At 35.6% G+C, this 27,199-nt stretch overlaps 2 protein-coding genes across 15 annotated transcripts in view; both read right to left on the bottom strand.

The window, feature by feature from the left end:
- Positions 1-27,199, bottom strand: part of LOC139118349 (dedicator of cytokinesis protein 9-like) — a 176,367-nt gene that overhangs the window by 11,661 nt on the left and 137,507 nt on the right. For all 14 annotated transcript variants that reach the window (XM_070681631.1, XM_070681633.1, XM_070681625.1 and 11 more), the window contains 10 exons: positions 26,739-26,864; positions 25,908-26,021; positions 18,877-19,092; positions 17,161-17,328; positions 16,343-16,465; positions 15,872-15,985; positions 11,695-11,841; positions 10,670-10,880; positions 5,699-5,984; positions 4,944-5,082 (listed from right to left, as the gene is read on the bottom strand). In XM_070681631.1, coding sequence (XP_070537732.1) covers positions 4,944-5,082; positions 5,699-5,984; positions 10,670-10,880; positions 11,695-11,841; positions 15,872-15,985; positions 16,343-16,465; positions 17,161-17,328; positions 18,877-19,092; positions 25,908-26,021; positions 26,739-26,864 — 1,644 coding nt within the window. The remainder of the gene's footprint in view (positions 1-4,943; positions 5,083-5,698; positions 5,985-10,669; positions 10,881-11,694; positions 11,842-15,871; positions 15,986-16,342; positions 16,466-17,160; positions 17,329-18,876; positions 19,093-25,907; positions 26,022-26,738; positions 26,865-27,199) is intronic.
- LOC139118351 (tigger transposable element-derived protein 4-like) lies at positions 7,417-9,238 on the bottom strand. The gene has a single exon (XM_070681635.1). It carries the CDS (start codon positions 9,122-9,124, stop codon positions 7,514-7,516), a length of 1,611 nt encoding a protein of 536 aa, XP_070537736.1. The 5' UTR covers positions 9,125-9,238; the 3' UTR covers positions 7,417-7,513.

The raw sequence follows: 27,199 nt of genomic DNA, 5'->3' as shown, positions 1-27,199 counted from the left end.
TTAAATAAACATGGAGGTACCAAATGTCTCTCCATGATATAAGTATAACTCATCATTTATTTTATATTGTATCTACGTTGTTGATCTCTTGATCTCTAGAATACTTATGTTTGGATCATTTGTATCCAACTCTGTTCGTTAACGCTTGTCACCTTGTTCCTAATGCAATGGACTTTGGCCTTATCAGTGTATCGCTGATGTTTGGACTTCTTTTTAATGCTATGATTGGTTGTTTGAGGAATAAATTCGTAAATGTTTTGTCCTTTTCTGTATGTTCCAAGTTTCCATACAGTGCTTATAGGCTATATTTTGTTGTGAAGACTAGTGAGTGCTTTGTCAATTCGTTTGCTCGCTGGTGTTCTAGTTGCGAACTTTGTTTGTGATGTGATGTAGCTTTCCTGTTGTTATCTCACGTTTGCACAGTGTTGTTTTATTAATATTCATGAGCCCTAATACATATTCATGATAACGTTTGACACCCAAGCCTTAACTTACTTGCAAAACTGCATCCTTAACAAATTCAAATGCAATCAAATAACTGGTTTCAGAGAAGACTGTTTTAACCAATATGGGAAAAATTGCCCCAAAAATATAAATATGCAAACTTAATCAGAATTTAAAAAGCTAAGAAACTGCATATTAAATTTCAAAGCACTAGAATGAGTGGCATCTGAGAAAATGAATGTTGACGGATGATGTATGATAGCTGTCCACCTATCTGATAAGTTAAGCATCATTGACAGCGAAGTTAACAAATTGAAAGAATAAAGTATAAACCATGACAAATAATGAAATCCATGTAATAAACAAGAACTAATTCAATTTTATGTTTAAAAACTTTTGAAGAGGTAAACTATGTAAGCGCTGGGATTCAAAAACAAAAATACACTGATTTGGAGAGTTATCCATTCTCTATCATCTATCCAACAATTTAAGACAACACATGAAGCACCTCCATTCTCCATCCAGCTATATCCACACATGACATATCTACTGCATTTAAAGCTGGGACTTGGATTGACCCAATGAGATGTTTAAGCAATAAGCCACACACATGGTATACCAGGAGATTTTGAGTGCATATATGGAGTGAACTGGTAAAAACTGAGTGGTATACCATTTGCTGAGGTGATTTGCTGCTATTATATCATAACAGTGTATTAAAATTTTGGCTGGAAATTTCAAAACATAGCGTCAATGACACTTGGCTCACATTTGGTTCGATGTGGCAGGCCAGAGTGAGTATACTTAACTAAATTTACCCCTTGGAATATCAATTATCAACTCTCAAATCAATAGGATGAGTGATTTCAGAGAAAATAATATTTTAACAAGAGCTTTGTGAGAAGATGATTTTATGACCAAAATAGCAAGAATTGCTCCAAAAATACATATACAAATATTTCACCACAATTTGTAAAATCTGACAGAGGTGAACCCCAGGATCATGCATACCAAGTTTCAAGGCAATGGGATTAGTGCTTTCAGAGAAGATTTTTTGACCAAAAATTGGTAAAATTGCCCCAAAACCGCAACTATCAAACTTTCACCACAGTTTGAACAAATCTAACTTAAGTCACCATAAAGAACCTGTATACTAAGTTAAAACTGAATCTGGCCTGTGCTTAAAGAGTTTTAGCAATTTGCATGATATTTTAATACCTTATTTGCATATTTTTGACACTGGCATGTTCATTTGAACAAATTCACCTCACCACCCCGGTGCACCTGTACATCAAATACTAAGATGGTAGGTGCTGCAGTTTTGGAGTTTTTGATGTGGACAGACATACATCTGCACATACTAATGTACATATGTAAAGACATACAGACACGACCGACCTACCATACTAACTCTCTTTGATATATATACATATACCAAATGTGAGCTAAAAAGGAATATTGTTGTGTGAATATTACTTAGGCTGAGAACTTGCTTGTGTTCCTAAAGTGCAATATAACAAATACAGAATAATTTTTTTCTGTCTTGACCAATCAGATCTTTGTATTTGCGCCCTCAATATTCTGGTATGATATAATTACGGATACATCAGCTTCCTCATCATTTCAAATTTTTAAAAGTGTAAACTGAAATGAATTGATAGGATAGACTGAAACATGCAGATTTGTACAACCTGCTGTTAAACAAGTCATTGTTGATGACACAGTCCCTACTTGTTCATGGGTACTTTCATTACTAGTCCTTGGAGAGGATAGAGTCCTGTTCATTCATTAGGTCTGTGATGGAAGATGAGTTCCATGGTGGTGAAAATGTAAAACCAATGTGGGCCTAATTAAAAAAGGTCATTAAATAAGTCAATTAGTAATTAATCGACAGAATGTTGCCAAATATTTTTGCTTCTATTATAGCACTGACAGATTATCATATGTACCACATTTCATAAACGATACCAGTAAGTGTCAATTAATTATATTACAACACTGTGAGATCAACATCTGTACAAAGTTTCATCAACTTTGATGAAGTGTTTCTGGACATATCATTCAAATTAGGAAAGTTCATTACAAATGTAAATTAAATATTAATTAACATGACACTGCACAGTGTCTTTATTCAATGTTAAAGCAATGTGCTATACATCTGTACCAAGTTTTATGAAATTTGTTGATAAAACCATTTCTCGCCATATCAGCCTAATTATGAAAAATTCATTAAATATGCAAATAAGCAGTCAATTGACATAATGCCACTATAAATCTTTGCACGCCATAACACTACTGGAAGATAAACATCTGTACCACATAAATTTGATACAACATTTCTAGACATATCATACTAATTATGAAAGTCCATTAAATGTGCAAATTAGCAACTCAATTGACATGATATTGCTTAATTTCTTCTCACAGTATTAAAGTACAGAAAGATCATCATCAAATTCGATGCAGTATTTCTGGACATAGCCCACTAATTAGGAAAGTTCATTAAATATGCAAATTAGCAATTAACTTGAATGACACTGATAAATGTCTTAATTCAAATGTTAAAGCAATGTGAGCTCAACATCCGTTCCAAGTTCTAAGAAATTTGATGTATAATTTCTTGACATATCAGCCTAATTACGAAAATTCATTAAATATGAAAATCAGCATTTAATTGACATGATACCACTACAAATCAATGCATGCCATTACATCACCAAAAGATCAACATCTGTGCCAAGTTTCATCACATCTGATGCAACATTGCTAGACATATTACACTAATTACAAAAATTAATCAAATATGCAAATTAGCAATTGATTGACATAATACTGCTTTATGTCTTCACACAGTATTACAGTACTGCAAGATCAACATCTGTAGATGTTTCATCAAATTTGATGCAGTGGTTCTGGACATAGCCCACTAATTAGGAAAGTTCATTAAAAATGAAAATTAGCAATAACTCGCATGACACCGCAAAGTGTCTTTGTAAACTTATATGAAACTGTGTGCTGAAGATCTGTACTTAGTTTCATCAAATGAGCTGTACTTTCAGACATATCGCCCTAATTACAAAATTTCATCAAATATGCAAATTAGCAATTAATTGATGCAATATTGACATATGTCATTGTGTGCTATCAGAGCTTTGTATGAACATCTTTACAAAGTTTCATGAAATTTAGTGCAGTTGCTCTAGAAACAGAGCTCTTTATCAAAAGTCATTGCCAATGACATAGTCCCCGCTTTTTCTATAAAATGGCTGTCACATGGCCATATTGGATCGGATCACAAAACAAATTGACGCGCATATGTATCACATAAGTAGTAATCCTTGTACAAAGTTTGAATTAAATAACTCCAGGCATCTCTGAGATATCTGCGTGAACGGACGCAAGCACACACAGATGCATGCATAGACATGACCAAACTTATAAAACCCTGTGGGGACTAATAAATGATTCTGTTAGCAAATTTTTCAAACATTCCTAGCCTTACAATTGCATCGTAAGGTAGTATAGGCCTTGATGAAAGTGAAGGACTTAAACTTTTGATGAAACTTGTCTCAAGGTATATATCAACCATTCTCTTTCAAAATCAAGAATAAAAAGTGGGGGTCACCATGCAAATTTTGATACTAGTCTAGAGTCTAGAGAAGCAAATTACCCAAAAGTTACCAGTATTTGAAATTCAAAGTGGCCAACGTCCCTGTGTTATGGAGAGTAATAAAATTTTCAATTTTCAAAAAACTAAGAGGATAATTTGTTTTCTTACATCGAGGGCTTTAAAATGAACCCCCTAAAGGCGGTAGTTAGAGAGTCTAAATTAATCTGTCCCCGAGGCACGTTCCACCTTAACGAGCAAAATACAAGGTACACAGAAAAAAGCTTAGCCTCTTTAAAGCAGTCATGACATTATTGAATAATGAAACAGAAAGGCAACTGAATGCATTTGACATTACAAATCAATTGTACCACTTGTGCAATGTCTAAATACTCATGCTTTGCCACATAATACATTTCAAAAATTCACCACAGCAGTTATGACCCCTGAGGTCTATAGGACTATTATATGCTGATAATGGCAGAAGTCTGTTCTGTTGGTTTTCTCACTACCATACTTTCACATTATTCTTGGAATGGACAATAGAGGCTTTTGGGTAAGTAGGCAGCCACAATGAGATGCAGCAATATTTTTGCTTTGAGATGCAGCAATATTTTTGCTTTCAGTGATTTGAAAACATTTTATCATGTCAGAGTCCATTTTAGGAAGAGTCTATATGCATACATGTACATCAGCTCAGTATGCATATTTTTTCCCAAAAATTTTTCAATATCTTGCACATCCCCTTTAAATTGAGTATTTTTTCACAACATCAAGTTTTAAATTGGTTAACAACTTCCCTTCTGTATTTTTCACTCTATTTTGTTATCCTTCCCTACTGTCCATGTAAAGTGTTGAGTGTACACTATAAAAGAGAGAATTTTCACAATACCTCTTCACCGAGTATGGTTGATAACTTTGAGGCCATTTGTTTGTATTTCTGTTTCATATCTTCATGATAGGGTAGTTGATCAGATTTGATAAGTCCTGCGTTGATATCTAAACATTTACCACATGCCCACACAAAGTCTCTGCAATATCAAAATGAACCAACAAGCATAAGAAACTGCTTCACACTAACATGTGCACATATATAAATATTTGAAATTCTCCTTATTTCTCTTGAAAATGTTCTTTTCTGTGAAGTCTAGTAAGTTCATATGCAACAGACTCAAGTTTTCTAACACAAGGACTGCATATAAAGGAAGTAACTAAAAGGCTTTGAATACTTTCCAGAAATATACTTAAATTACTATATTCTGGTCTGGGTAACACATCTGAATTACTACCGTATATAGGGGAGTAGGTCTGAGAGGGTAAGGAAAGGTTGAAAAATTTCTCTTACATAAATGAAACTATATCAAATTTTCCAAATCTTGTCTATTTAATAATCTGACTTTGGAGGAATTTCTTTGACACAGAGAAAAGTTATGTGTTTCAAGATTTGATTGACTCAATCATTCATGATTAATTACAATTTACACTCATAAAGACATTATTTTGAATTTAATTGGCAAAAGAGTGTTTCCTTGTGGGAGAAAATCTACTTTGCAGAGTGTGCAAAAAATGCTGACAAAACTAGACAGAGTTTGCATTAGTGTATGTATTCACAACAAACAAATCTGAAAAACATGGAAGCATTCTCACCTAAAAATCCTCTTGAGCTCTTCAACCATGAAGGAATCATATTTGGTTTCTGATTCAAGGAATGTTGATGCATATGCCAAAGGTCCAGCATTGACTGTAGCACTAACACTGCCTTGCAGTTTGAGTTGTAGTTTGATCATGTCTTGTGTGTCTGACCATATAATTTCCTTCAATTCTACCACCTTGTTTTTCATCTCATCAATGGCTACTTCTATTGGAGACAGTGTCTGATGGACCTGATACACAACGATGATACGTTTCTTGACATATGGGAATGCATGTGATGCTGTAATACAGTAAGTAATTGGATAGCTTGTTAATACAAGTCATCGCAGATGACACAGTCCCCGCTCACTCCATTAATTGTATTGCACATGCATACTACAATACAATGTCTGTGTGCTAAGTTTGAATGAAATCTGTTCAGGGATAGTTGAGATGTGGTTCAAAAACCATGAAAAAAATAGTGTCAAAATGACACTGTGCTCACATTTGGTTACACGTGGTAAGCCAAAGTGAGTGTATACACAATATTTAATAGCTTGTATGGACCTTGAGCTTGTGATATTCACAGTCAAGTGCATTTGAAACATATTTGATGCACTGTCCATTGAAGTATGATAAGGTTGGCAACTGTTGCAACTGTTGATCATAAACACTTTGGCAATACCATGCAACCTAGTATATCATAATAAGTGATACAATCTGCCATACGAAAGTAAAGGTGTACTCTTATAATGTTGTATTGCATGGAATTAATGTTGACAATATTTGCTTTCTCTAAGATTTATGGTTGCACAATAGGAGACTATTAAAGGTAACATGTAAGAATGGGCATTCTTTAGATCTTCCACAGGTAATTATGCTGCCACACCTACATAATAATGGTTTAACCCAATCTGCCACCAAGTTAAACAAGTATTGCACTCTCATAGACAAATGGGGAAACTTCCAAGCACAAACCATCAAGGAGGCTTCGGCATCACATATGTACATCTGCTTTAAAGCCCAGGTCAAACCAAATTATAAAGCATCAAACCAGGAATTTGTATGTAGGCCATTACTTGACTTACACAGACAAACAATTCCATAAATTTACAATATGACAATGGAAAGAAACAGAATCCTTTCAAACCAAAAGTTCACTACAATTTTTACAAACTTGACTTAGGTCAAGCTGAAGAACATGGATACCAACTTTCAAAGCAATCGGACAAGCCGTTTCTAAGAAGGAGATTTTACTCTGACATGTGCATTTGAACAAATTCACATCTCCACCCCTGGGTGCACATATACAGTCGAACCTCGATAAGACGAAGAGCAGGGGATTGTGAGAATTCATTCGTTGTACCCGGAGTTCGCTATATCAGTAGTCGGGGTCAGGAGGGGTCATATCATTGTAAACAATATGGCTGCCATTACACACCACTTTCATTCACGCACAACAAACATTCCGGTACAAGATAGATACAGAAAAAGAAGTTTAGATGAAACAAAACTTGTTTATTTATTACAAAATGTAATATTTTGTTATTTTAACAACAATGTGAAAGTCAATAAAGTTACAATACGTTACAATAAATTAAGGTAGCCTTTAAATGAAATGTCCACGTAAGTTTGACTGCAGTCTGTAACAAGGTAAAACTTCGCGTATTATTTTCTGAGTACAGGTACAATAATTTAGTCTTGGAATAAAAAATGACATCTTAAAAATTCTGGAAAAATACTACAATTGTGATTTACAGAGTACGGTAACATTTGAAAATTCGTTAAACCAAAGTGATGCACACAATGTCACGATAGCACATGTCCTTACTAATGTGATGGCCGCGTTAAAAAGTCCGTGATCTTCGATTGCCGATGACTTGAACACACTGTAGAATACAGTGAGTCTTCGATTGCAGAAAGATGGCTGTAGGTAACCTCGTCGATATTGCTACGCGACTGTAGAAAATGTCTCAGCTTAGACAGGCATTCCAGAGCTGTAGACGATGTCGGAATAGGGTTGTCGTTCTTGCGCACATCACAGTCATCGACTTGTTCGGTGTCTTCGGGATCGTCCTGCTGATTCGGCGTAAGTACTGATGCAACGATGTCGTCATCTGTTGGTACTTCGCAGACAACAAGATCGTCATCGACTGCAACGTAGTCAGAAAAGTTCACAGCATCTTCACTTTCCATGTCAGACATGAAAGTTTCCCACAGACAAGATGGTTCTTCTGATGACGTGATCGGCGTGTCGATGTCCGCGTTCTCAGATCTGCTGTCGCTCGTGTTGTCACAACTTGACACATGCGTACACTGTGCCTTGCGGAAACAGTTCGCGATGGTCTCCGACGTAACTTTCAGCCACGATGAATAAATCATGTCGATCGCTTCTTTGATGTCAATATTAAGCATGGTTTTACCGGCATCGAGGGCGACAACGGACCGTTCAACAACACGTCTGCGGTAGAAGCACTTGAAGTTCTTGATGATCCCCTGATCCATTGGCTGAAGCTTCGATGTTACGTTGGGTGGCAGAAACGCGAGCTGGATCGACCTCAAGTTTCTGACAACTGGGTGGGCGGGACAATTATCGATGATCATCAGAACTTTCCTCTTCTGGCGGGTAAATTTTCTGTCGAGTGTGTGAAGCCACTCACAAAAAATGTCGCTGGTCATCCATGCACTTTGATTGGCTTCGTAAATTACAGGCAGAGAGTTCACATCTAAATTCTTGAAACATTGCGGTTTCTTCGATTTGCCGATCACCATAGGCTTCAACTTTTCGGAACCATCCATATTTGCGCCGAGCATCACCGTTACCCTTTCTTTGCTCTTCTTGCCACCAGAACAGACTTCGTTTTTAAACGAAAGAGTCTTATCAGGCATCAGTCTAAAATACAAACCAGTCTCATCAGCGTTGAAAACGTCTCTCGGATGAAAGCCGTCCAACAGCTTGGGTAATTTGGATGTTACCCAGTCACTGACGACACTTTCGTCCACCGACGCAGCTTCGCCACACACAGACTTGAAGGAAATCCCGTGTCGGGATTTAAAACGTTCAAGCCAGCCGTTACTTGCTTTGAAGTCAAGGTGGTTGAGTTTCTTCGAAAGCTCTTCAGCCTTGGTCTGCATAACAGGGCCACTGATCGGAATGTTCTGTGATCGTGCACTTGTAAACCATTTCAGCAACGCCTCTTCGACGTCATCGACATTCGAAAAACGGAAGCGTTTACGGCATGGTTGAACAGTGTTGTGTTCAAACATTTTGATGATTTCTTCTTTCTTCTTAAGAATGGTAGATAGGGTGCTTGGTTTGACATCAAATTTCTTGCACACTTCACCATGACGTAGGCCAGACTCTATCGCTCGAATCATTTGAACTTTACAGTCCAATGAAAGAGCATGACGTTTGATACTGGTTCGAGGAGTTGTTGACATGTTGAAATCGTAATGACGAATGATTTCTCCTCGAGATTGAACCACCTTTTATCCGTAAAGATAGCGTCCCTTTTCTCACAACGGCAATCTTCAAAGCATACAAACGCATACGCACAAACGCATACAAAAGTCTTCGTTAAGTCGTCCCCCCTCGAAACTTCTACGTTGGCCATGATGGTGTCAACGGCGTAAGTGCATGTAAACAATAGGTGTGACTTCGCCGCCCAAACCCCATTCAACTTGTTGACTATCGCGACAAGGCGGAAGCATTGTAGGCGGCATTTTCAACTGATTAAAGACAATTGCAGGCATTGTTTTTTGAGACTTTATTGTTCAAAAGTCTTCGTAACACAACGAAAATTTGTTCGTTGTAAACGGTTTTCAGCGTACGTGGTTTGTTTTAAACGATATGAATGGCCATTGTAAACAATAGCACAAAATCGGGACTGTGTCATTTTGTTCGTTGTAAGCGGTTTTTCGTTGTTACCGTTTTCGTCTTATCGAGGTTCGACTGTACATATACTGATAAAATTACCACTAAAATACAAACATGCAAATTTCACCAACATCATACACACCTAATTTAGAATGCCTAAAGGAACCTACATACCAAGTTTCAACCAAATTTAACCAATAGTTACTGAGTTTTAGCAATTTGCAGGATTTTTCCTTTTTTTTATCTTATTTGCATATTTTTGACACTGACATGTTCATTTGAATAAATTCACATCTTCACTCCTGGGTGCATATATACACAAATACTAAGACGGTAGCTGCTGGGGTTTAGGAGTTTTTGATCTTAATGGACATACATTCATACATTCATACATGCACAAACATACACACAAAAATGTAAAATGAGATGCAAATGAAATGATTCACTTTGTACAATAACCTGTCTTTGGTATACCAAATGAGAGCTAAAAATGAATAAAATGACATGGAAATGTTGTCCTACAGTCATAAGTATCTGGTATGTGCCAAGAGACAAATGCTAACATTGGCAAAAATGGTGACAATATCACTGTTTGCTCCCATATAGTTATCAAAACAAGCCAACAATTGTATGAAACATGGACACACACAGACTGACATACACAGACTGGCATAGAGTGATGACATAGGCCCCCAAATATGCCTTGGCCCATGGAGAGTAATAAAGATATAGCAAACAGCTGAATGTAATGATAAAGTAGTCAAGTATAGGCCTACAGGCACTCAGGGTGAATACGTTACAGCAATTTGATTGGTTTCTTTTCCTTTTCTACTTCTGTGATAATCTTTAAGACAATCAATCTGCAAGGCAGTTTATGCATTTACAAATATGTTATCTTTTACAAGCACAAAGCAAACTGTTCTTGATTTTTCATTAACAATATTTGACATAGACTGAAATACATAACATGCAACCATTTGCCCGTGTATTTATGTCTTTCAATAAATGACCACACTGGAAAACACATCACTCAAACTTCTAGGAGAACACTCAATCTAAGGGATCAAATATGACCATATCAGTGTCATAATGTATCAGTGGTGACTTACTTGTTAAGACAGTGCGCCTTTTGCATTGTTCATCTGGATTACCATGGGCTTTGCCACTTGTGGTGAATGGAGTCTCAAACATGAATCTTCGGATGTTGTTATTCTTTTCAAAGTCTGTAGTTCTGTCTTGCAATTCCTTTTCCTCAAAGTAAGGAGTTACAAATGTCACCTGAATGTAGGCAAACTTTGGATCTAAATCCCTGGGGTTTACCTGAAGACAACAGAGGACACAATACCAATTATATCTTTCCTTGTGTAAAAATTGAACAATATTAATGAACAAGTAGTTGTCACTGACATAGTCTCCACCTGTAAGTTAGGTGATTACCGTAGATTAAATGTAAGTGAATTAAAGTCAATACACCAATTAGCATGTGTGACAGTTAAGCATTGGTATATATAGTCCTAGCTGTATGACATAGGACCCTGTCTTTGCATCAAATTTAAATGAAATTTGTCTTGGCATGTGCAAGTTATGGCTTCAGCCGGACCAAATATAAAATAAAATGGTCACAAAGTGGCCATATTGGATCATATCACATAAAACAGTCCCCGCCTGTAATTTAGGTGATTTGATTACATGGAACTGAACTGCAGTCAAAATAATGAAGCAATCTGCATGTGTGACTCAGACTGGTAGGTATACTGGTAGGTATACATAGTCATATGACAGAAACCCATGACCTGTCAGTGCAAGTTTGCTGTACTAGTGGTATTTGCACCAGTGCTGTGGTGTATTTGACAGCACTACACAACAGCACGGGTGCAAATACCGCTAGTACAGAGCACTTGCATAGACAGGCCATGGGGATCTGTTATTATTACATGTTTCATCTTTCATTTGCATCATTCTAAGAGTTTTTTACATCAAAGTGGACTGGATCACAGAAATCCTAATTATGACCTGTTTATGGTGTTTAATCTCATTTTAAGCACAAAGGAAAATCAATTTGAGAATTAATTCAAGTCAAGTCAAGAAATCATGTTTGGATTTTGATTTAGAGTTATATATACATATCACTTACTGTTTCAGAAGTCTTGATCATTTTAACATTTTCTGCTCCAAATTTATCTTCATAATTTTTCTGTAATCTTGAAGAGATTTCTGCCAATGAGGTTACTTTGGGTTCTTTGTAAATATATTCTCTACCATCATCATCTTCAAAGTGCTGCTGCTCAACAAATAATTAAAAATAGGAACAGTTTTTGTAAGAATTGAAATCTACTAACAATAAGTACATGATGTGTCTCATTTTAATAGCTTTTACAGCGGAGGTGACTCCAAAATGAGACACCTAAGTTAGCAAACTCCCCAGCTGTATTGCTAGCCATATAGTGAATTCACTTGGTAAGCGAGCGACTTTGTTTTATATCGTTTTATATTTCAGTCAGCTGCAGAAACCAAATCTGCTAAAATCACATCAGCTATGTCTTCTAATGATTTTTTTACCGCATTTCAACACCAAATACAGTTTACCATATCAAATGCTTACTAAATCACCACATTATATACTCTTAGTTCAAGTAGGTATAAAATTACCAAAAAAAATCTTTAAAATACAAAATGAAAGATATCCCTGTAAAATTTAGTTTTGCAAAGTTGCCCCAAAATCCCAGATTTCAATCTAATTTCAATATATCATATTTACATAAACCCTAAGAACGTGTTTACTAAATATGAAAGCAATCAGACTGGTATATTTTGAGAAACAAATTTTTTGACCAAAAATGAGAAAAATAGCGCCAATGGCACTTGATCACAACTGGCACATTGTGAAACTACTCTATCTCTGGGTACACCTGTACATGAAATACTGAATGGGTAGGTGCTGCGGGTTTGGAGTTTGTCAGTAAATGCACACAGAAAACAAAGTCCCGAAGTAGCAAACCACACTGTTTGTCAGTGGGGTAAGCAATATTCGCGAAAATCACATTTCCAGGCTAATAGACTATGTTTTACGAAATCACACGTCCTTATTACAAAATAAAACGATCTTTGTCTTTAAATCAATGCGCCAGTAAACAGGTTCAGCAGCTAGTTATGTCATCAAGTCTGTAATGTTAAGGGTCATCACAAATGTGAGAGATCTAAAACATTAAATATGTTGTTTTTTATTAATTTTATTACCAAAAGCGCATGAAAATCTCTGATACTTTGAATCAGCCATCCTGCATATTTGTAACATTCATCAAAACCTCATTTCTGTTCCACAACTCATTAAATAGTCAACAATGCAGGATTGGTGTACATTCCAAAACTACATAATATGAAAGACCCCTAAAATCAATTAGTTAAAGGGGGGGTTAGAAATTTCCCAAAACTATCTAACTGCTGCTCCGTTTGGCTCCATTTTCGGAATCGGAACCTTGGAATTAGTCTGAATATCTCTACCAAATATCAATGCAGTCTGTTCAGCGGTTTTTGACTTTTTGTCGTTTACGGAAAATGGACACTGTCCACCACCGGTTGAAGCTAACCCTATATCACAACTTCCAGATGTGATAGTGACCTATGGTCATTATGTTAAAAATACCGCCAATGGCGCTTGGACATATGACCGCCTAGTATTATTGGCATTTATCAACAACCACACTCACTGTGAATTAGACAGACCACGAAGTCAAAGAGCAACATATAGCTGAAAGACTATTTTTCACATTGCGATTTTAAGCTCATTTTTATGAGAAAAGAGACATGCATATGTAAATGGAGAAAAAGCAGAAGACATATTTGTAAATTGTTTGTTAAGTGACAATCATATATGCATCTCTTGTAATTTTGTGGTTATAAGGTATAACAGTAGTGTAAGAATAATGAGGTATGAATAAGTTAGTAAAGCTAAGTTGACAGTAATTAAGATTACAAAATTATACACTAAGCTGGGGAAATCTGATTGAAATAAATGTTGAAAAGTAGCAAAGTCATGGTCATCTTTTGTCTAATACCTTGAGTAAGTTCATGAACTTTACATAAATCTTGCTATAGATTTGTTGCTAATGGGCAATAACTGTGTTTCAGATCATTTGAGAGCAATCTATCCATGACAGGTTTAAATTGTAATATACTTCTATTTAAAGGAGAGAAACTTCTCAAATAATTTTTTTCCCTGTAATTTGCTGTGAGAACACATGGACAGATGCTCAGGACTCTATGCTGGTGCTACCTTGATAACTAACCTACAACTTGTAACGTCATTGTCTAACCTGTTCACCCCAATTTCCTGTAGACAGGTCCACACTCTCCATTGATAACAATGGGTTTGGGCCATACCATTGTAGTGAAAGACAGTAACATGTGAGGTTGTGGATACTTAATCTCTGGAATGTCAAAGTCTGTATATTGACTCAAGGACGTTTACTTAACAAATGCCTAGGGTCATCTCAAAAGTGAGAATCTAAACTATGAAATATGTTTTTTTTAATGCTTTTGATGCCCAAAAGACCATAGAAATCTCTTATACTTCGAATCAGCCATCCTGCATATTTCTAACATTCATCAAAACCTCATTTCTGTTCAACAACTCATAAAACAGTCCACAATGCAGGATTGGTGTACATTCCAAAACTACATATATGAAAGACCCCTAAAATCAATTAGATAAAAAGGGGGGTTAGAAATTTCCCAAAACTATCTAACCGGTACTCCGTTTGGCTCCATTTTTCGGAATTGGAACCTTGGAACCAGTCTATGTATCGGTATCAAATATCAACGCAGTCTGTTCAGCAGTTTTTCACTTTTTGTCGTTTACGGAAATGGACGACATCAAACACCGGTTGAAACCACCTCTATATCACAACTTCCAGTTGTGATAAAAATTGCCCCCAAAATACAAAATTGCATATTTCATCCTAATCTGAGTATATCTTATTGGGCATAAACCCTAGGAACCTGTACACTAAATATCAAAGCTACCAGATCAGTAGTGTTAGGAGAAAAAGTTTTTGACCAAAAAAGGCAAAATTGCCCCCAAAATAAAAAATTTGCCAGTTTCAACCTAATTTCAATATATTATATCGAGATAAATCTTTGATACCTGTATCAAATATCAAAGCTATCAGATCAGTAGTTTTTGGATAAAAAAATTGTTGAACAAAAATTGGGAAAATTGCCCCAAAATTACAAATATGACAATATCAATACAATTTGTACAAACTTGACTGAGGTCATCCTGAGGAACATGAATATTAACTTTCAGAGTGATCAGACAAGCGATTTCAGAGAACAAGATTTTTTGACTAAAAACAGAAAAAAATACCCTAAAAATACAAACATGTAAATTTCACCCTAATTTGTGCGCACATAATTTAGAATACTTAAGGGAATCTGCATACTAAGTTTCAACCCAATCTGACCAATGCATACTGAATTTTAGCCATTTGCAGGATTTTTCCCTTTCACCCCTCATTTGCATATTTTTGGCACTGATATTTTCATTTGAACAAAATCACATCTCCACCCCTAGGTTCACCTATACATCAAATACTAAGACGGCAGCTGTTGCGGTTTAGGAGTTTTTTGATCTGGATGGACTAACAGACATACATACATTTATACACACACTCGCCATTTTGCCACCATATAAGAATACCTCCCATTTGCATATATACATATGCATATATGGGAGCTAAAATTGCCTCAAAAATACAACTTTCAAAATTTCACCACAATTTGAACAATTTAACTAAAGTCACCTGGATACTAAGTTTCAACCAAATCTGGCCAGTGGTTACAGAGTTTTAGCAATTTGCAGGATTTTCCCTTTTTGTACCTCATTTGCGTATTTTTGACCCTGACATATTCATTTGAACAAATTCACATCTCCACCCCTTGGTACACCTGTACACCAAATACTAAGATGGTAGCTACTGAGGTTTGGGAGTTTGTGATGTTGACTTACATATATCTGTACATACTTACATACATACAGACAGACATATAGATGCTGCCGACCCACCATATAAGCTTTCTTTAGTATATATATATACCAAATGTGAGCTAACAAAACTGGCATTTACACAAAATATGACATATCATCTACTGTTGCAATTATTTCTTTATATGAGTTATAATAATTTGTACATGACCATATAGTAGATATACTCATTTGAGACACTCTTTGAAAATTTAACTATAGAACCACATTGTTTTTCTTGGTAGTTAATATCATTCATATGTGGTGTATCCAAGTCAGATAAACAAACCTGTCCAAAGAATGCTACTCTGAAGTAATTTCCAAGAAGTCTCTTTCCACTTCCCATCACTTCAACAACTTTATCATAGACTCTGTGGAGTGTAGAGTAGGCTATGGATAACATCTGTTGAGTGAAAATATATAATCAGGTTACCTTATCACATTGACTAAAATAAACAGTCTCTTGCAAATGAAGGTGTAATGTTTCAAATTAAATGGGTGAAAGCTACACAGATTAAAAAAATTGCTTGGATAAAGTAATTATTTTCTATTATATACATATATTGCTGTACCTATGGGGTTCTGATATTTAACATCTTTCAGCATTTGCACTGCACGTTGAGTTCAAATACATACAGGTGATGCAAACTTCAGAACATGTAACAGATGAAACACATTGACATATACAAGGTCCAGTTTCATGCAATTGAGAGTTCTCTTCCAATAATACATGTAGTGTGTACTCATCTCTATCATGTACCTGAAAATCTCTGCGTTTCTCATAGAATGGAATAATAAGTCTGTATAACTCTCCCATCACTTCATATCTTTCTGACTTTTCCAGATAATCTGCGCACTTTTCTAACAAAACCACCAAATCATCCTGTAAAAATGCAAAAATGAAATAAATCATTTCAATAGCATGTCCTTGGATAATTTCAAAGTATTGAGGCAGAAAGTCATCACTTTTGCCATCTCTTTCAAGAATTTGTTATAAACTTCATATCTTACTTTGTGAAAATATGTATATTACATACAACATGGGGCCCTGACATCCTTTGGTCCCTCTGAGTTATGATCTGAAATAAATGCTTATTACTATATAACTGTAAAATTCATAATGTTCAAACAAATATGAATTATGCCAGCTACCAAAATGTAAGAGCATGAACAAGACTGAGAAGAAAATGGCGTCCATTATAGGAAGATTCTGGAACACATGATTTTTTGCCTAACTGCCACATAAGTCCTTGCCTAGCTTGGCCTGTACACATAGGCACACACATGCTAACTATGCTAAAAATTGACAAACATCGGATAAAAATATTATTTAAAAGATCAAATGAGTGGTTTGAGGCAAAGTTGGAAATAATGAATTTCACAAAAAACCTTGAAAAGCTAAAAAACCTGAAAAACTTGTATACAGATATTTGCCAACTGACCTTCACACAAAGTTTACGGAAAAGTTGCTTAATGCTTTATGAGATATCTCTGTTTACAGTTAACAGCATATGGATCAATGGTCAAAACGATAAAGAAACTTGACCTTCCATAGCATCAATAATCATTGCATCTCACCTCAGTGTACTGTACATCATGCATCCCTCTGTCATCTTTCATTCCTTGTTCTTCTGATTCCACATTTGATGAGATGTTGCGGAATGCTTTACATCCTTTGGCATAGATATCTTTTCTTTTCAGATATTCTGCTACAAGGGCTGCTACATGGATGTAACAATGTGCTGCCTTTGGACACGATAAAAAGATATGACACAGTGAACAAGTCATTGTGGATGACATTGTCCCCGCTGGAACAAGTGTTTTAGGGACCTGTTGATCCCTCTTTGGGTTGTAAGAATTCATGTCTGTGATTGTGCAGTATTGTCAAGTGGGTTGTCCTTATGCAAATAATTCATGAATATGATGAGTGCCTGAGAATTTTTCATGGCTGAAATGTCTCAATTCTGTCACGGATTGCTGGACAGTTTTATATCGGTGTTTTATATTTTGTGACATATGTGCTACTTTGGTGATAAATGGCATTCATTGAGATATAAATGGCATTCATTGAGATAAAAATCGAAGTTTTACTAAATATATTCACTATTTCATAGTATGTTCATAGATTTACAACTGGAAAATTTGCACTGAGTGATCATGCACAAAAGTCCAAAAGTGTCAGGAAATGACCAAGCCCCTTCTGCTGTGTATGTATCTAATATCTGGATGGTCTCTTCTCTACACAAGGCAAGCAAAAGGGCTGCTTCTTCTTCAGACCAATTATTACCACGTCTTGATGCGTAGGACTGTCTGTCGTGGTTGAACTCACAATGACAACTGAACAAATGTCATAGATTACCTCTAAAGTCGCCACATGGGGGCATTTTACAATGTAGGCAATTGTACTGTGCATTCACACGCTGCGATTGCGGAAGTTTAGGTTGTAGCTCCGACCCAGGTTCACCCCTCAGGTGCAGCCAACGGAGCTATTCATCGAAAAAGCTGTTCCAGGAGCAAGTTTTGAGGGCAGGGGAAATTTTATTTTTGCTCGGGCAGGGGACATGTTTTTAAGTGACAGGGGAGCAAATTTTAGGTTTTTTTGTAGGGCAGGGCAGATATCGGTTGATTGTCCTGGGGACAGGGCTTGGCGAAAAACGAGGAGAGGGGAAGCTACTTTTAAAACGGGGACGGGGGAAGTTGAGCCATGGTGTTTCCGGGGATGGGGACACAGGGCAAGTACTTATAACTTTTTATGTCTGCAGGGGAAATGGAATGACAAAATTTTGAGGGGAATTTTTTCAAGGGCAGGGGAAATCGGCCAGCTTTTTTTTAAGCCACAGGGCAGGGGAGCTTCAAAACTTCACAGTGGGGAGGGGAAAACGGCAAAAATAACTGGGTAATTCATAAAAATGAAGTTTGAGTGCGGGGGGGGTAGGTCGAAAAATTTTTAGTGGGAGGGCAAATTATGAACAGCTAATTAATTACCCTCTTGACTTAAAATTAGTCAGTTCACTTTGCTTGCCATACAAAATATATCTTATCATAGTAAGGACCCCTTTAAAAGTGCATTGCTCGTTGGCTGCACCTGACCCCTCTGCTTCATCGTAAATTAACACTGGCACAGCCGCATCGGGAACTGTTCTCATGTATTTTCTTATATCAGAATCAGATCAGGGGCACTGCTGTGAGAATCCCCCTTTTGGTGCCAGTCGATTATCAGTTATCCAGATCAAATATGTACATACCTGATAACAAGAAGTACATTTGGAAATCAAGCATTTCAAGTGATCTTACCTCTGAGAAATCTTCATGCTTTTCATGTATCTTAGCCATACTTTCCAGCCATGTTTTCCTGAGTTCAGGAGTACTGGCATAGGACTTTGCCAGACTGTATTGCAAATCCACCAACATCTCTGGATCATTTTCATGTTCTTTCATCTGTGACGTGGCCATCAGTACAGTTCTTACTTTCTTGGTTAGATCTTTCACTTGCAATGGGAAATGAGTATGCTGAAATAACCAATTATATTGATACAATATATTGCCATATGTTAGATGTTAGTATTAATTTGAATTTCTGTGGTGTTGTCCTATAGACTGGAAGATCTATCACTTATGAAGGAGTGTAACACATGCCCTTACATGATGGACAGGCCAGTCTAGCATACTACCAGCTACTACAACTAGTTCAAAATAGCTTAGGGTTTCACTGTCTTGTTGTAAGAAATTACAATCACCAGTCTGCCACAGAACCCCTCATTTGGACATGTGTCTTGAAACAGCAATTTGATTTGACCTATGTCAATGACAATCGTTCATGGTTCTTATCATCAGGGAAGGGAATGTTCAAAATTTATCACATTAATAAAGTCTTTGTTTATTGAGATTCTTGTTTAAATTTCTGCTACAAAATGTAATCAAGATTAAGTGAAATAACATGCCATTGGTATTTGCATTATGCACACATACATTAACTCCATGAAAAAGTGGTTTCAACCAGAGTCTCACCTGGGTGTGGCACTCTGTATTGGATAGTACTACACAGTGATTACATACTGACTGAAATATACATATCTTTCATAATTTATAAAAATGATCAAAAAAACGTACACTGTTGAATGTGATTGCCTGCTTACCAATATTCACAGGGCAAGACAACAATAATACTCTATAATGATGGCTAAATGCAGGCATTACCTTCAATGCTGCCCGTGTAGCAAAGATCAGTTTGGCAGCCCTACTGTGAGACTATACAGACTGAAACCTTCTTTTAAATGTACAAGTTTCATAATAAATACCATTACTATGAAAATTTCAACATACTCTTCCATCCGGTTGCCTTGTTGACAATTAATTGAAAAATATGATATAATTACTTGAAAGATCAAGGATCCAGGTGTTGGGCTGTTTAGTGTGGCTCTGATTTGGTTACAAGGATGCAGCCTTACTTTACTATTGGGAAAAGTCAACAAATTTGGATCGCCGAATTGTGTCATTAATACTGTTAATCAGCGTCTATTGTTGACATGTGAGAATTTCTTGCCATGGGCGACATGCAAAAATAACCCATGCTTCTGTCCATTTTACTCAATAGAGAAGGAGATCATGTAAAAATCTAGTGTCACGGTTCAGTAGGTGGTCAGACTATATTCACAAACATAATATTTTGAATTTTGATATGTGTAACTCAACAATTTTCTGCCGTGCACAACAATCATCATTTGGGCTAAGCCCAGACCTTGATAAGCAGTTTCAAAGAACACAAATTTGAGCATAACCTGTTTGAAATTGAAGGGATTATGATTCATGATTTTGTGTTACAGTAGGTACTGAATTAGTTAAATACAGTTTAATTTATTTTGCCTGAAATTTAAGTCTGCTTGAATTATTACAAAAAACAGGATGGTTGAACAGTCTCATATACATTACGTTTACTTTTTTGTACGTGGCACACAAGTTTTGTAGATAACATTGTAGATAAAAAGAACCGACTCATTTGAGTGTCTGGACTGAACACACAAGGGAATTGCTAAATTACTGAGTGTGTTGATAGTAGAGACTGAAGTTAATTAGTACAGCACTCTGGCTAAACAAACCATAAAACAATGTATACCTACTGAAGCCAATCTGTTGTTATAGACATACAAGGATAAACAGTGGAGTGGAGTGTTACATGATTAGTATTTTACTCAAATGGGTCGGTTCTTCTTATCTACAATGTTATCAACAGAACTTGTGTGGGACATTCAAAAACGTAAACGTAATGTATATGAGACTGTCCAACCATCCTGTTTTTTGCTGTACTCATTACTAGCTACAAATTTTTGCAATTTTGCAACCAATGTTGGTTAATGGTATCCATATGACATGATGATAACAAAACCGAATGTATTACCCTTTTGGACAAAAGAGTACAACCTCGCAAAAATGTACTAATCCAACCCAAGAATTAGTGCCTTATGGATTCTACTTTTCACACATGACAATAAACTGATGTGTACATGACAGCAAATGACTTGATTTTGACTGTAGTATACTACTATACATGGTCTTACTTTCAGATTAAACAATGCATCTGCCATGTGATAAATGTTGTAAACAAAATGGCCACCACTATCTGCTTCACGCGATGATTGGGTGCTATCGAAATCAAGGAGTTTTGATGCAGAGGACAGTTTAAGACAGGTAACAATTATAACAATGTGTTGCACCATAAATTGCACCATAATGTTCTTCCTGAACAATGCCTTTTGAATTTCGTTATCGTTTCTTTTGATGTGACAGAAGGAGAAATTGTTCTTGTGGTGTTCACTTCTGCGGAAACATCACATAAATTTATGAAAGAAGCCTGTTTTCATAAATATTTATAATTTTTGCACATTGCGGAATCAAAGTAAAACAATAAAATTAAGAACTTTCCTATCATTTGTAAAATTCTAGGTATGGATAAATGATAAATTGGTTAAAACCCAATATCGCCAGGTTGTTGTGTCAAATAGGCATTTGTGTCATTTGTGCTGTATCAGACTCTTGACTTCCTCTCCTGTTTGACATAGCACAAATGACACTCATGTTGATATGACACCGGAACAGATAATATTGGGTAATTATCTCGAATTATAACAAGCGACCTAGCGGCCGATATAGCTCCGCTGTGTTTATGTAGAGAATAACTATTTTTGACACATGTTGATGAAGAAGGAGGAAATCTTTGATAGCTCAATGCAGTGGCCAGAAAAAAGTGGCTAAAATAAGCTGCAAAAATACACAATTGAAGATTTCATCATACTTTGAATATATCACATCGGATCATCCCTAGGAACATGTCAACCAAAGCTATCTGATGAGTAGTGTTTTGAGAATAACATTTTCTGACCAAAATGGCAACAATTGCCCCCCCAAAATAAAAATTGCAGATTTCATCATAATTTCAAAAGATCGAATTGAGTTCATCTATAGAAACCTGTATACCAAATTTCAAAGCTGTTAGACCAGTACTTTTTGAGAAACACATATTTTGACCAAAAATGGGAAAAATTGCCACAAAATTCAAAATTGCAGATTTCATCATTATTTCAATAAATATCATGTAGTTCATCTATGGAAACCTGTATACCAAATTTCAAAGCTATCAGATGAGCAGTTGTTGAAATACACATTTTTTGACCTAAAATTGCAAAAATTGCCCCAAAATACAAAATTACAGATTTCAGGAGAAATTAAATATATATTACTTAGCTCATCTGTAGGAACCTGTATACCAAATTTCAAAGCTATCAGACCAGTACTTTTTGAGAAACACGTTTTTTGACCAAAATAGCAAAAATTGCCCCAAAATTACAAAATCGCAGATTTCATCATAATTTCTACAAATATCATTAAGGTGATCTGTAGGAACCTGTATACTAAATTGCAAAGCTATCAGATGAGTACTTTTGGAAATACACATTTTTTGACCAAAAATGGCAAAAATTGCCCCAAAATACAAAATTGCAGATTTCATCATAATTTCAATACATATCATTTAGTTCATGTGTAGGAACCTCTATACCAAATTTCAAAGCTATCAGATGAGTAGTTTTGGCAATACACATTTTTTGACCAAAAATGGCAAAAATTGCCCAAAAATACAAAATTACAGATTTCATCAGAAATTCAATATATATTACTAAGTGCATCTATAGAAACCTGTATACCAAATTCAAAACTATCAGACCAGTACTTTTTGAGAAATACATTTTTGACCAAAAATGGCAAAAATGCCTTAAAATGCAAATTTGCATATTTCTTCACAATTTGAACAAATCTTAAATAGATCATCCCTAGGGACATATGTACCAAATTTCAAAGCTATCTGACCGGTAGTTTTGAAGAAGAAGATTTTTAAAGATTTTTTTACCAAAAATGACAAAAATTGCCTTAAAAATACAAATATGCAAATTTCACCACGATTTGAAGAAATCTGACTGAAGTCACCATAAGTAAACTGCATATTAAATTTCAAAGCAATCGGACAAGCGGTTTGAGAAAAGAAGATTTTTTTACCAAAAACACCAAAAAATGCCCCAAAAATACAAATATGCAAATTTCACCACGATTTGAACAAACTTAAGTGAGGTCACCCCAAGTGAACCGCATATAAAATTTCAAAGCAATTGGACTTGCGGTTTCAGAGGAGAAGGCAATTGTTGACGGACGACGACGACGACGACGACGACGGACGACGGACGACGGACGACGGACGACGACGGACGACGACGGAAAATCAACCTATTTGATAAGCTCCGCGTCGCTGACAGCGGAGCTAAAAAAACAGTGAAACTCCAAAGTTACTTTTGGAACTCTTATTTATAAACACCTCCACATGCCGCTGGATTACCAGCTTGAGATAAATGAATCTGGTGATATCATTTGTAATGCAGTGTAATTACACTTTTTGATGTCAAGCAAATACATGCATAAAATCAAATGATAACTGAACACAATCATATTTGTTCAAAATGAATGAAAATTCAGCTATGCAATAGTAAAGGAAATCTTCAAAATATGCATGTAATGAAAACAAAAGATTCAAGAAAAACATTTAGAATCATGCTGACAGCAGGAAGCCTTTTTATGCAAAAATACTATGATAATGAATATTTAATGACAGATGAACAAACAATATGTAAATTAATGACTATTTATTGTGCACTTTGTTCAAAGAACAAGTTAGACTGTAAGCGGGTTGGTTATAAGTTAGCTGAGTGGCTTTGTCAATGCTTTGCTTACTATCTTATGACATGGAAATCCATTATTAGCATAGCAGCATGCAAAGTGAAATTGCTTGGGTATATTCTCAGTGCTGGATTCAAATGCACTTGAAAATGCTCTTGAAATATTCACTTTGATGCTGAGTCTGAATTGCATTTACACTCACATTGTGTCATCATCAGTGTATCTCTCCCAGAATGCAAGAGCATAGTGGACCTTGTGAGGACACTCTTTATGAGTAGCCAATGTTAACAACAAAAGTGAAATACGAACAACTTTACAGAAATTTTTTATACAAATGTACATTAAATAAGTGAACACTGACCAGCCTTTAGAGACATCATTTTAGCTTATATGCACATTCTATTACAATCTGTACACACCTGTTTTGTTGAGACTTTAATATGCAAAATAATTTACACTATGTACATGTATGTGAAAATTGTATCTTGTGTGTAGTTACCATGGTTACTGCAATATTTATTACCACTAGCTCAGTTTTAAAATTGGAGGAGTGCAGCATGTGGCAATTGGAATTTTCCTGTACCTTGCCAATAACATTGGGAGGATAAGTTTACAAAAAATACTGTCAAGGACAGTGTGCTCTCATTTGGTTTGAATTGGTCCATTCAAGAAATATTTAAACCAGAAAGACAAGTATTACAAAAAGTAAATATGGTCTGAAATTTTAGGTACTGGAGGTCAACTTTAGGAACGCCATAGCAGAGGAATGTTTCAACACAGTCCCTCTTAGTTTGAGCAGGTCTGCCAATATGTAACAGTTCATGAACAATGACAGGAAATGATTCATTAGCTGTTTCAGTTAATACCACCACTCTCACACATTTGCAGGATTTTCACTTTTGTCTTACCTCATTTGCATATTTTTGACACTGACATGTTCATTTGAACAAATTCACATCTCAACCCCTGGGTCTACCTGTATACCAAATACTAAGATGGTTGGTGTGGCGGCTTTGGAGTTTTTGATGTGGACGGACATACATCTGCACATACTAACATTCATACATACAGACATACAGATGCCACCGACATACCATATAAGCTCTTTTTGGTATTTACACATATACTTAATATGAGTTAACAAAAGCCATATACATATGTTGAGGCAATGATGGCAGGAACTTTGGACAAACTTGATTCGAGTTGGTGTTTTGTAAAACCCTTTCATTATCAATTTTGTGGATTGATGCGTTCTTGGATAAATGAAATGCCAATTTGTCAAAACAAAATTCTGAAAATTGACAGAAGTTGATACTTGTCCTAGTGAACAAATACATTGATGAAGGGCAGCGGTATGAATTTTGGCATTCTGGGTAAACTTTAGCAAAGATGACAGAGAATCTATTGAGTGTACACCATAAAATTCAACTCAGCATCAAAGAATAGGCATAATTATTGTAAATTCAGCAGTTAATTAATTGGATTGAGTGTTCTTAACTTTCAAAAAAGTTTTAGTAAAGAAATGGTGGAGGCAGCTCACAGTGTGTAGCGTTAGTAGATGTGGTTACCTTTCTCTGGAAATGAAAAGTAAAAGAAGTGCACCATTAGAAAAGAAACAGATCAGAAGAGTACAAAGTGACACCATTATTGAGATAAATCAGTTTTGATATAAGACAGCTCCACAAAGAGTTGTGCTGACACAATTTAGTATACATTAGAGGGAGATCGATCAGAATGATACAAAGTTATTTCAACGTACATTGGAGGTACAGGAGTCATGATATGTGCCACACATATAATATACAGACTGAAATACATAAACACAGAAAACCCTACACCATAATAGAAATAAAATGACGTATTGAACAATTGTCTGAAGATAAGTAATAGGGTAAATAGAGAGTAACGACAAATATGATCATACCAGTATTTCATGTACAAATAACCTTGATCACAATAGCAGCTTTGTTAAAAATGTAGCACCATGCACTCGATTTGCAGATGAAGACAGAAAATCACACTAAATTTGTCTTTGTGCACCTGTCTTATTGTTGCAGCTTGTGTTTAGATCTTTCAACATTGTTTGCTTCAAATAATGTTTGACTTACTTGCATAGCCTTGTCACTGTTGGCATAGTTGTTGATGATGGCCAGTGACTCTTGAAATCTGGCACTGTTGAGAACTAAATTATCCCCAATTATTTTGGAGACTGCTATGATCACCTGTAACAAATTACAAATGATTAAGAAAATGGTCATAATTAGGATAATTTAATCACTATACTTATGGTGTATATGTTTCTCAACTTCTCAGATATTGTAGAGCTTGTGATTCCTGCACTGACTTTCAGACAGGGATACACATCAAAACCACTGACTTTATTGAGTAAACAATGTACAAGCGATATGAGACAAATTACCAATATCTAATCTATGATGACATCTACAGTTTGAAATTTAATTATCTCAATTTCTTGTATATGACTGATTATCATGTTGATCCATTATGTGAGTAATGATCACATAGAGATGTAACCCTATATGCTATCACAAAATAAGTCGATGTCATTGTTTGAAAACACAAATACTCATTTTACTTTGTAATGTCAGATAATAGTAGCTTACATTGTTTGATTGTCAGTCCTATGTAAAATTACCACAATCAGTTAAATCAGTTAAAACAATAAACATTTTTATAAACATTTTTAAAGGAACTCAGCAAAGCTAAAAAGTTCATTCAAGTACAGACACTTGTACAGTGTCTGTACTTAAATGACCTTTTTTCAACACATTTGAATGTCTTTTAAAAAATAGATGGAATAAAATTTTACATGATGTATGTATTATCAAAGAGATTATGGACCATAAGGGGTTTCACATCACACAAATATTTGTGCTGATACAGCTTAGGCAAGCATGTCTTTGAGTGAAAGTACTGACCTGGATATGAACTCTGACAAACTCTTTCTTCCCAGTGAATTCAAAATTACTTCTCATCAAAAGATAAAGTAAAGCACATGCTTCATTCCTGGTGCTTGACAACTTAGAGTTACAGCATCTTAAAATCTATAAAACATTATCACACAGAATAATGGTAAGTTGACTGCTACAAAGCAAATAAGATTTATTTCTTCAGAGAATCAAAAATTATGCATTGATTATTTTGATGAAAATGCTAAAACCATCATGATGTTCCCTCTTCGTTGACATATTACATTATGTCATTAACACAGCAAAGCTCAGTCTTCTAAATTGACAATTTCCTCAAAAACACAATAAACAGCCATCATAAATGTCATTTGACACTACCAAATCTAAAACATCCTGCAGGGCATTTATGCTTCTCTCCATGACTGTTGAGACCATACAGATCCAAAATACTCTAATTATCACTTCATATA

This window comes from Ptychodera flava, chromosome 19 (assembly GCF_041260155.1).
Source record: "Ptychodera flava strain L36383 chromosome 19, AS_Pfla_20210202, whole genome shotgun sequence".
NCBI classification, from domain to species: domain Eukaryota; kingdom Metazoa; phylum Hemichordata; class Enteropneusta; family Ptychoderidae; genus Ptychodera; species Ptychodera flava.
This window is presented reverse-complemented; position numbering and strand designations above follow the sequence as displayed.